The following is a 12775-nucleotide window of genomic DNA, read 5'->3' as shown; positions in this document are numbered from 1 at the left end:
GCGCCAGTGAGAGCACTGCCCCCTTCTCAGAATGCTGAATGACTGCTACTATGTCGCACGTTGAGTGATGTACTGTACGTGCCGCTCCGAGTACGGAGATTAAATTATTGAAGAACGAAGGGTGGTGGACTGGATCTTATGTTGATAGATTTTGTTACTCTGACAATGAAAGTTTAGACGAGAGAATACGATGGATTTTTAAAAATATATATGTGTGTTTTCTAAATTTATAGTATGTTTGTTTTATATAAGCCTAATATTAAAAAGTACTTAAACCTCAAGAGGAGGGGGTTCAAACCCGGTAACCTCCCTATGTGTACCCTCTACTAGTTTCGTTACTAGATGGTCTCGTCTTCTATCTCATCACCGTATAACTCTTCTTTCTTATTAGTCGTGGGAATAGGTGATATTGCTGGTCGTATATTTGAGTTTGTTTATTCCAAGATGTCACCTATCTTCTTCATACCAAAAGTTTCTTTGCCTTCCTCTAAGTGTTTGGTTAGGGGTTTGAACACTTCAACCAACGCCTCAACGGTTTCAGCTAAATTATTCATATGGGCTGCATGTTTACGTCTGATCGATTCTTCCACAGTGGCAATTTCCACTTTCAGCTTTTCGTCCTTCTCCACGATCCACACAATCTATATTATGAAAGTTAACTATGTTGTAGTAATCCGTATGATGATTACCAACGTTTAATAGACCCGTTAACGATAACTAATATTCTGATGAATGTGTCGAAACCCATCCGATATCTGCCTCTTACTCTCCTGACGCATATCCTTGCAAAGGTCATGGGTTTCTGTTTCGTAGATGAAGCTGCCGTTGTCCACGTAACATAGATTTAATTTACTTCCACACATCGGTTTCATTACGTCATAGTGGAAATCACACATGAGCGTATTACTCGCATCTAAGATGGTGAGACCGATATAGATCAGTACGTTGAGGTGAACGTATTTTTAGTCATTTCAATACGGATTAGGTTGTCTTTGTAAACGGCTCATCTTAAAATGTCGGCTTCGCGATAAATTTAGATAACTGTTTAGGGCACGATATGAGTTTATAGTTTATGCGGTTACGGACATTCTCCATACACTTAGTTTGTATAAGTTTTTTTGGAATCGTTTTTAGCCTTCTTCCTCAGTTCAGTGTTCAGGTCGATATAACATTTAAGCTCAATCACTCTGATGGAATCGTAATACACTGTGTACTCTTTTAACAGTCAAACTGTTTCTAATCTCCTGTTTCAGAGTGGTGCAATGGCAGAGCGTTTCTTCGGTTTTATTGTAGTCAGCAACTTACTATAGTCCGACCAGAGTGGCTTTTCATTTACCGGTACGGTAAATCGTTGTTACGGTATGCAGATGTTATGGATAGTCAATATCGACTTAGAAGATATAACCGATTGAATCCTCATCGGAATGTGACATTAGCCCGTCCATTTTTTCGATATCATCTTCGATCCGCTTGAAATCTGAACCAGGGAGTTATCGACTCATACTCCAGCCGATGAGATCATTAGCGTTAATATAGGTGATGTATTTATGCAGTTTGCTCGGTTCGTAGCTGTTTTTGTGATACGGGTTGTTAGCTAGAGCTCGTTTCTTAACACAAGTCGTTATACCACCTCTTTTTCCTGACTCGATAAACATGTACATATCGGAATCTGTAAAAGCGGGACTGGTGTTTTGTACATCATAGCGTCAAGCACCAATCCAGGGTTGATTTGTACGAGGGTTGTCTGAAAAGTTATGAGCCTCAACATGAAGATGGTAGCACTCATCAACAAAAGTTAGGGAATGTATTCGCGCATATGTTGAAAGGTAGTCGTTAAAATTTCAGCCATTTTGGACGCTCCGTTGTTGTTTGATAATCGTTTGAGTAAGTCATTATGAGTGTTTTTGTAAAAATGGAAAAATCAAATATCGTGCCGTGATTAAATACTTGTATTTGAAAGACAGTAAGCCTACGCAAATTAAAACTAAGTTGGACGCTGTTTACGGGAACTCTGTCCCATCATTTGCTACCGTGAAATGATGGGCAGCTGAATTTAAACATGGTCGTACCAGCTTGGTTGATGATGAGCGTTCGGGACGGCCAAAAACTGCAACCACCACCGATATCATCAAAAAAAGTTCACCAAATAGTACTGGACGACCGACGAATTAAGGTTAGAGAGATAGCAGAGGCTATGGTCATATCGAAAGAATGTGTTTGTCATATATAAACTGAAGAATTGGATATGCGTAAGCTATCCGCGGGTTAGGTTTCGCGGTTGCTCTCTTTGGATCAAAAACGCATTCGAATGAACATTTCCAAGGCCTTACTGGAGCAGTTTAGGCAAAACGAGTCAGATTTTTGCGTCGATCCTCAACTGTAGATGAAACGTGGATCCACCACTACACTTCTGGCGAAGACGGTTTCATTTGCCGGGAAGGTGATTGCGACTGTTTTTTGGGATAGTAACGGAAATTTGTTTATCGATTATCTTCAGAAAGGTAAAAGAATAACGGGATAGTATTACGCATCATTACTTGACAAGCTGAAGGCAGAAATTCCAAAAAAGACCACATTTTGGTCGAAGAAGAAGAAAGTGCTTATCCATCAGAACAATGAGCCTGCTCACACTTCGACGGTCGCCATGGCTAAAATTCATGAATTGCCCTTTGAATTGGTTGACCACTCAGCGTATTCACCAGATCTGGCCTCAAGCAACTTTTTCTTTTTTCCTAACGTTAAAGTTTCGCTTGGAGGAAAGAGATTTTCATCAGACGAGGAGGTTATTGCATAATTAAACGCCTATTTTTCGGGGAAAGACGCCAGCTACTATTTGGAAGGATTAAAGAGGTTATAGCGTAGCTAGAAAACGTGTATAGACTTGAAAGGATACTTTGTTGAAAAGTGAAACTAGATTTGACAGAAAAAATACGTCTTTCTATGTTAGACTCAAAACTTTTCAGACAACCCTCGTAATTGCCGTGTCCAGCTTAAACTTTCTTAAACATAGGGAACGAAAGTTCTCGAACTAGTCACCTAGTAACAGGATGTCACATAATAGATGCAAATCGCTGTACTCACTTGACGTACAATTGAAATGATTCCATGGAGTATTTACATGAGAGTAATCATCATCGGATATATGTGATTCGGCAAGGGAACTGTAGAAGCTTTGTTTCGATGGCATTGCTCTTTCATCCATTCTAGATCAACAATCGATATATTCGGAGGAATATACCCCTTTTCTCATGACCAACGGAATATCTTCGTTACGGAAGTGCCGTCCTGTATGGATAGATGCTTTTTTCGACAAGTTCGAGATCAGCTTTTCCAGACTAGTCGCCATGAACTGAAAAGTGCCTACGTACTTTATCGACGGGTTGTTGCAAACGCCTTTATTGACTGTTATGCACTTTTCTGTCGATTTTTGGATCACATCAATCCGACGGCTATCATAGGCCAGTTTCCTGACGATGAAGTATGGGGCATAACCGGTTAAATTGTGGATGAATACAGGGATGCATTTCTGTGTAGTTCTCCTCAAGTTAAAATTGTTACAAAGCACTGTCCTGTATCTACCGGTGAAATGATAGTGGTTTCTATTACTTCGAACAAAGGTGAACATTGTTATACAAATTTGAAATTCGTATTTAACCTGATCATTAGGTTTGAATACTATTTTTTTGCTTGTACTCAGCTTATCCCCCTATGCGAGTCGTTATACCGGTTAAATCTAGGATAAAGTTCTGAGCTGCATCAGGATCTCTGTACAATGACGATTCGTGAGGTAGTACCAGATAAAACTGGTACTACCCCATGACCGATCTATGAGCCACAAAGTACAGGCCACAACTCATAGGCTCAAGTTCCTGCGTAACGTGTATATGATTCGATGTAAATGTAGGATGATAGGGTACAGACTTCAATATGCATTCGAAGTCGGTGATGAGACAGGGAAAATACTTTCATAGTTCTTAAATCTCAGCATGGATGATCCATCGTTTCAGGTTGAGGCATTCTAATATTAACCAGCTTGTTTTGTACGAATCTCACAAATGTTCTTCCATTTTTCTATTAGTGTTCCGATGTTTACGGAACAATCAGAAATAGTGCTTATTACCTCATGATTATCCGTTGTCAACTACGAACGAACAGACGTGAGAAATCTTTTAAATAGCAGTAGTAACTATCGTTTCAATCTTAATGTATATTAAATCTTAAAGATTTATTTTTTCAGCATCGCAAACAAAGGTTTGCGATGCTGAAAAAACAATGAAATCAAGCCGCTAAAGAGCGGCTTGATTTCATTGTTTTTTTAACGTGTATACATTTACCGACATGTCATTAGTTTTCTCGAAATTTAAAACGTCTTTGATTTCAGCTGGAAATTTAACCATGCTAAAGTAATATTTATCTAACGCTCAGTATCGCTTGTCTAATCACTGCTTGTCTAAACATGCTGATGATTCCGTCCGGTTGGACGGAATCATCAGCATGTTTAGATGGTATACCTCACGTAAAGTAGTAACTGTGATAAAGTTTTAATCTGATAACTGTTTTCTTTCATTTGTGGCGGTTCGGTAAATCTATTTACGTCAAACTGCGCAAAGGAAAGTGTTTGTTCACACGTATAAACGTTTAGATGGTTATCTCCAGACAGGAGTTTCCAATCGCTCCCTTTGATAACGAATTCCGTTTCTTCATCGACTAGTTTATTAATACTCTTGTGGAGTGCTTTGATAAAGTCGTTTTTACTAGGAACTGAAATGTGTTGTGCTTTAAAGTTTGTGTCTATCGTTTCGTAATCCTGATTTGCATTCACCATTAGCTGAAATCTTTCACGGGTACATTCCAAGAACAGGTTGAACTCTAGTGATTTCTCATCGTTAAGCTTTTCGCCAAGGAGGTCTATGATATTCTCTTTTAAACTGCGCATGAAAATGTACATATCGTTTACTAAATCATGTTTGTTACTGCAGTAGTATGTTATCAGATTGAGAACGAAAGTGTTTTCAACAACGGTAAATAATATAGGTTCACATATTTCCAGTCTGATTTTTTCGATTGTCGCACGTTGAAGCTATCAATTTACCGTTCTCAATTTACCATGATCCGGTAAACGCACCCTTTTACAGTTTACGTTTATTCGGAGGAGTAAGCTATCTAAAATAATAAGATGAAGGTTCTGCCGATCTAAACCCTTATCACGAATTAAGCGGAATACATTTATAACCGATTCAATTAAACCGATTTCGTTTTTCGTCTCAATGTCACCCGCCACCGTTATCAAATTCTATATCTCCTTGTTTCCATATACGATTTTTGTTTTAAACAAAAATTGTCCTTTTAATTGAATCCATCAGCGGTTATTTGATATTCTTCCGTATATTATTAAGAAAGGTAACAACATCTTATTTACCGATAATGAGGTTTTTGTACATGTATCTTTCTAAGTTACACTTCTGAGGTGTTCTTGCTTCGTAACTGTGTAATTTCGAATCACAAAGCTCTAGTCCAGCCCGTTTACTTAGGGATGTATCCAGTAGTAGTAGGAGCCCACTTTTAAACTTCATGACTCATTATTATCGTTGGATGAAGATTGCAACTAGCATAGGGTATTGTAATATACCTCGTCATTCGGTATCGACTCTGATGACGTCACAGCGCAGCAGTGTGTCGGTAGTAGCACAGTTTCAAAGTCATATGATTTCACTACAATCTAACCGCTTCTTCACTGCATGGAGCTCGCCGGTGGGAGGGGGGGATCTGTGTGAACTAACTCAAAACCAGTCACGATCCCTTACGCACTTATATAGACTAAGGTATCGTCCGTGTCTGTCTTTAACTCTGATTATACCAGTCGTCCTTCAGTCATCCTTGACCTTTAAATACTTGCTAACAGCACTAAACATGGTTCCTAGTGTGCTAATACCAAAATTAGACGATTTCCCGCACACCTTCACTTCCACTAAGTAAAGTCACCAACACAGATCAAACCGAATCGACCCTGTGACCTTCAAATTTGAGCTAGAAGCGGTCTGTTGTACCAACTTAAACAAAAATACGCCTATATCGAATCTGAAACTTGCTGTCGGGTGTAATCAATCTTTGTCTATTTAAACTTAACTATCGAACAGACTTCTCGTCTTAGACGATCGTTTAACTATCCCTCGGTAGCTTACAACTGACAGTGATAGTAATAACACTAATAAAAACATTATGAAACTATTCATTTACTCATAGGGTTTTTTTTGTAAAAAAGCTTCCATGCAAACTAAACTACAGAATAACGGATTCACAAGATTAAATATATCTATCTATTCTAAACAATTTATTAGATTAGATCTACTATCTTTTTACTTTTTTTACCAATTTCAAAAGAAGAAAAGATTCGTTTTCCGATTCGAATATAATTCACTATATCCTTTTCAAGTAATCAAGTTTTTTTATCAAGCAGATTAACCGACTTCGAAAATAATTTTTTATCTTACGCAGAAAAGTTTAAGCCGAATCATTTAATGATGTTTTTAATCGAAAAAATACATAATCTATATAGGTAATTCTAAGATTTTTTTTCATCACTGCAAATTTTTTTTCTCTTTAACCTCCGGGTCCACCGTTAGATTTTTCTGTATTCCTTTTTATAATTTTATCAAGATGTTGATCTTTCGTCGTTATCAATTTTCCATTAAGCAATTTATTTAATCTCTAATTAAAAATGAAACTAAAAAAGTTTAAAATAAAATTAAACCTAACAAAGATAAAACCTACTTCAAAAAATGTTTAAATGATTTTTTCAATTATTTTTAAAATGTTTAGTTTTTAAGTCGGTGACAAATTAACAATACTGTATATTGATTGCTGCTATGTTTTAATTTGGTAATGACTCAAAAAAGGCCGGCCTCAGTGGCGCGAGAGGTAGCGTCTCGGCCTTTCATCCGGAGGTCCCCGGTTCGAATCCCGGTCAGGCATGGCATTTTTACACACGCTTCAAATCATTCATCCTTTGAAACAATAACTAACGGTAGTCCCCGGAGGTTAAAAGTACATTAAAAAAGACGCTAAAAAGTATACATTTTTATTCATAAAAGTGGTAAAATTCTTAAAAAAAGAATTAAAAAAGTTTTTTTTTTTTATTTATAAAAATAAACAGACAAGAGTTCATATTTAAGAACAGCAGACGGTAGCAAGATCGAAAATTCAGTTTAATACTAGTATTTAGGGTCTGTATAAAAACTATAACATTTAATTTTTTTATAGTATAAAGAAAATCGCGTATGAATATTAATTAGTTTAGGTTAGTTATAATTCATTTTAATAAATAAGTATTAATAAATAAACAAATTTATCTTTTTTCTGACCGGAGCATAATACATTATGTACGATGACCACGTCAATATAAGATAAATTATATACATACAAACAAATTACAAGATAAAAAATATATTTTTTTTAAAGTCCGTATCGTATATGTATTTGAATACAAACACTTACAATAAATACAAAACTTACTACAAATTAATTCACAATTAGAAACCGCTAGACCCTATTGAATCCCGTTCAACGTGTTTTATATACACGTTAAACGGGATGCAGATAAATCATGATTTTTTTTTTTTTTTAATTTTATCGATAGAATAATATTGTCTCCGTAAAAGAAAATATTTTAATCGCATTTTATTTTAAATAAATTGGTGGGAAGATTATCCAAATCGGTCGGAAATTTATTAAAAATGGCAATTGTGACATAATAAGGCTCTTTCTTGTAAGTAATGTGTTAAGCGAAAACAGTTCCGTTGCCTGTTTGCTAAAGATGGATATCATAATTTTTTTTAAGAGTAACTGATATTCTTTTTAGCAAAGATTGTACATTCATAAATATAAACATAAAGATAAGATAATATATTAATTTTTATTAATATTCAATTTTCTTGATTCACTTTTTATCTTAAAAACTCGTTCTGAGATTTTGAGGAAGCCCAAGATATGACACATTATACTCGTACTTTATACGAGAATATATGTAAACATAACAAATATTTAATAATGATGACAAGTTAAGCGTTTTATTAAGGTGCTTCAGAACAAAACAGTATGACTAGACTTTGTTACAAACGAATTCAGTTTGATTTTCCCGCGAGAAAATGTGCATCAAAAAATACACAGAAATTTTGCTTTGTTGCTACAGAATACTATCGACATCATTAATAGGAATTCTATCCACTTGATCAGCAATACTACATCTATTTGAAAAGCATAAAATAATTTAATTTACTATATCCATCTAAATTTTTTTATAATAGGTGATTTGTGACTTTTATTAAATTTCTCAGGTATAATTTTGAATACAACATCATTAATTAATTATGTAATAATATATATATATATATATATATATATATATATACAGTTAACTCCCTCCCTAACTATGCAATCTCATATTTTTTTTACGAGTAACAAACTTAATTACAGTTTTAAATAAGATAATGTTACGAAATTATATTTTTTTATAAAAAAATTATTGGTTTAAATCTCATTTCAGACTCTTCAACTGGTAGAAAATGGAGCAAACACAAAAGATTCAATGAAAAAAGAGGTTAAAAAAGCTACTAATCAATCCAACATTACATATGGTGTTAATGATATTCCTCCTTGGTATTTATGCATCTTTATGGCACTACAGGTATATTTTATTCTACATAAAATAATTTAACTTAAAAAAATGCCAAGTGTTTTATGTGTGTGTGTGTGTGTAAAAAATGCCACAGTGAAAATTCATCCACTAATAACTTCTGATAATAAAGAAAAAGTTTTTAAAAAAATAATGAAATGAAAAAAAGCAATTGCATCTTTTGTATCTTACACTACAATTGCTCATGATCTTAAATTTCATTCCATGAGGTTAAGATCATGCAATGTTTTATGGCGTTTTACCACTTACATGAGAAGAAAAGAATCTCCCATGCTATATCTTGTCAAAGTTTAGTTGTTTTTGAGGTATTATTTTCTTATATGGTATTATTCTCTCATAAATCTGTGGTGCCAATGCATATAATGCATAAATTATCTAAAACTAGTACCTATTTTGATTTTTAAACAATCATTATCAGTAAATAATTAGGAATTATATTTAAAAAACAAATAAAGGAAAAAATAATAATTATTGTTACCTATTTTGATTTTTAAACAATCATTATCAGTAGATAATTAGGAATTATATTTAAAAAAACAAAAAAAGAAAAAATAATAATTATTGTTAACAAATAAAAAATATTACCAAAAAGTGTAAATAACCTAAAAACAGTCTACCACAGAAAGTTTCAATGGTTTAGATTGTTTTTTTGGCTAACTTTATACTTTAAATTACAATAGATTATTTACTTGCTAATGTGCTGTTATTATTATTATTAGGTCATTACGTACATTAGGTACGAGGTCATTAGCCGTCGTCACATTCTTTAAAAGAAATTAGTATCACCATCGGGATCGTCATATATAAGGGTGTAAAGGGCCCTTACATTTTATTTAAAAGCACAAACTACACAAAACATTAAGACACAAAAGACAAGTACCTCACACAACACTTACGGGGTGTAAAGGGCCCCAATATTAAAATTTGAGATAAGGTTCTCAAAAGACCATGAAATTAAAAAAAAAAAACAACTTATCAATACCATTTCTTTCTTTCTTTCTTCTACGAGTCTCGTTTATAGTTTGTTTAAGCACCCTCGGGGCGACCAGAACCGCCGTTTAGCAGTATATCAGTCGCGCCAGGGTGCCGTGGCAATTGACTCCTTATAAACAGGCTACAGGCATGCACCGCGCACACCCATAGCCTCGCGCCCTCAATCCACCCTTGAGGGTCCCCCTTGCCATCACCGGACACACCCAGACTCACTTCTCTTGAATGCTGGTGAGCCAAAATGGCCTAGGCAAGAGGGCTATCTCCCGTTACTACACGTGCCACGCTTCGAGACTTCCACATTTAAATGAAACTACCTCTTAGAGATTCTTTAACACAGCTTTAAATTTTTAACTTTTACAGACTATTTAGAAGTCCACTGGCGTGTAAAAATGCAACTATCTTTTCTTCATTTCCATTATCCAGATCAGCAGTAATATCATTTCTAAGACGGAACCTCTTTCTGAGGTCCTCATATATGGTACACTCTTCTATTAGATGCTTGATTGTCAGTGTTTTATTACAAACACCGCACATTGGTCTCTCTTCGCCGGTTAACAAATATGAATTTGTCAATCGCGTGTGACCGATTCTAAGTCTGGTCACCGCTACTTGTTCACGGCGAGTCAAGTTAAAGTCGCTTTTACATTTATATGGAGAAGTTTTTACTGAGTTTAATTTTGTATTTAAACTCCTCCATTCAGTATTCCACTTGTTTTTTACTACGTTAGTTAGACAGTTTTTAACATCTGCCACTCTTACAGGAAATGCATACAAATCATTGCAGACTGTTGCCTTTCTGGCAGCTTCGTCTGCGCTCTCATTACCTGTAACACCAGCATGCTCTGGAGTCCATACAAATACACATCGCTGTCCTCGTTGATTTAGAACGTATAAAATGGACAGGATGTTTGCAATTAGGACATCCTTAATGTTCTTGTTCCGAATTGCGACAAGTGCACTTAAAGAATCGGAACATATTAGCACTCTCTCTTCGCAATAGTTTTCAGTGTAGCGAAGAGCTTGCTGAATTGCAGTAAGTTCTGCCGTGTAGACAATGGCCACATCTGGCAGTTTCCAAAAGTGGGCTTCTCCATTTACATATATGGAGCATCCAACACCATGTTCGGTTTTAGAACCGTCAGTATAAATTCTAATATGTTCTTCGTAACTACTGACGGTTGCCAAAAATTCCTGTTGGATGATCACTGCTGGTTTCTTTTTTATTTCTCCTTGAGAGAGATCCAACCTTGTATTTACCGCTGGCAAGAGCCATGGCGGTATTTCTCTAGTAGAAATTGCTAATGTATCTGGAATGGCAATTTCGTATTTACTTGTTAATTCGTGGTACCTAATTCCGGCTGGTCTGGAATAGGTAGCACGACGTTCGTATAATGCAGCCATGGGATGATTCGTAAACAATTTATTATTTATATGAGCAGGGAAAGCCCATATATTTGCTGCATATCTTAACAAGAGGATCTCTCTTCTATAATGTAGTGGCATTATTCCGGCTTCAGACATCAGACTAGCCGCCGGACTTGTGCGGAAAGCACCTGTTGCGTATCTTATTCCGCTATTATGAACTACGTCTAACTTTTTTAAATGCGACTTCCCAGCGGATGAATATACAATACATCCGTAGTCTAGTTTAGATTGAACCAATGCATTATACAATCTCAATAATGTCTCTTTGTCTGAGCCCCAATTTAAGTTCGATAAACATTTTATAATGTTTAGGGCTCTTTTGCATCTATCACTCAAGTCCTGTATATGTAATCCCCACGTAAGGGATTTATCCAATACTAGTCCTAAATACCTTACGCTGTCTTTATATTGTATTGGATTATCATCAATTGTCAACGCAGGACTTTGATGAGGAATTCTCTTCCTACAAATGTGTACACAGCACGTTTTTTCTGGTGAGAATTGGAATCCATTACTCCTTGCAACTTCGTTTAGAGCATTGATCGCTCGTTGCAATTTGTATCTCACCATAGCAGTCTTGTTGCTGGCATATACGATTGCCAGATCATCAACATAGACGCTTTTGCTGATTTCTACTGGAATGGCTAATATCAATTTATTAATGGCAATGGTAAACAAGGTACCGCTCAACGGCGAACCTTGTGGTATGCCATTTTCCAAGATTCTTTCACATGAATATTCATTGTTGACGCGTACTTGGAAGGTACGGTCATTCATGTAGTTGCTGAGCAGTATAGGCAGATTGCCACGAATGCCCCATTCATGTATCTGGAGCATTATACCATGACGCCAGGTCATATCAAAAGCCTTCTGAAGATCAAAGAAGACTCCGACACAATGTTTCCTTTTAATAAAGCTGTTATATATAATGTCCTCTAAGCTGATCATTTGATCAGTGGTAGAATGGTATTGCCGAAAACCTGCTTGATACGGTGATATCAGGTTTTCTTTTTCCAAAACCCAGACGAGTCGATTATTAATCATTTTTTCCAATATTTTCCCCATAGCACACGTCAGAGAAATAGAACGGTAGCTATTGGGGTCTGTTAAATTTTTATTTTTCTTTGGTACTGGAACAACATGAGCTTTTTTCCACTGCTGCGGGTACATTCCATCCCGGCATATTTTATTATAAAGTTCTAATAATCTACGCTTTGCAGTGGTATTCAGCTGCCTGATCATATTATAGTGGATTTCATCTGGACCAGCAGCTGTGTTACCTGATTTTTCCAACGCTTTCGCGAATTCTTCCATTTTAAATGGTACATTATATGAGTAATTATACTCAGTTCTAAAATTTAGTAGACCTTCGAGTTCATCTTTTTTTGTTCGAAAACCTTCCTCGTAGTTGGCCGTTTTGCTGGCCTTTTCGAAGTGATTGGATAACAGCTCTGCAATTTCATATGGAGTATCTTTTATTTCATCTTCATCTTGAAGGCTAGTTATGGGAGCAAAATCATTACGCCCATAAATCGCCTTCACTTTCCTCCAAACATCTGATGCAGTAGTAGTTTTGTCGATGGATGACACGTATTGCTGCCAGGATCGTTTTTTCGAATCTATCATAAGACGTTTTGCATACGCCCTGTATTTCTTAAAGGCAAC

The 12775-nt window shown here is 35.8% G+C and overlaps 1 protein-coding gene across 2 annotated transcripts in view; it reads left to right on the top strand.

The window, feature by feature from the left end:
• LOC142319002 (solute carrier family 23 member 2) overlaps window positions 1-12775 on the top strand; it is a 130016-nt gene that overhangs the window by 58989 nt on the left and 58252 nt on the right. For both annotated transcript variants that reach the window (XM_075355786.1, XM_075355785.1), the window contains exon 2: window positions 8543-8683. In XM_075355786.1, coding sequence (XP_075211901.1) covers window positions 8543-8683 — 141 coding nt within the window. The remainder of the gene's footprint in view (window positions 1-8542; window positions 8684-12775) is intronic.

Source organism: Lycorma delicatula, chromosome 2, assembly GCF_047948215.1.
Source record: "Lycorma delicatula isolate Av1 chromosome 2, ASM4794821v1, whole genome shotgun sequence".
Classification (NCBI taxonomy): domain Eukaryota; kingdom Metazoa; phylum Arthropoda; class Insecta; order Hemiptera; family Fulgoridae; genus Lycorma; species Lycorma delicatula.
The sequence above is the reverse complement of the archived record's forward strand: the minus strand, read 5'-3'. Positions and strand labels throughout refer to the sequence as shown.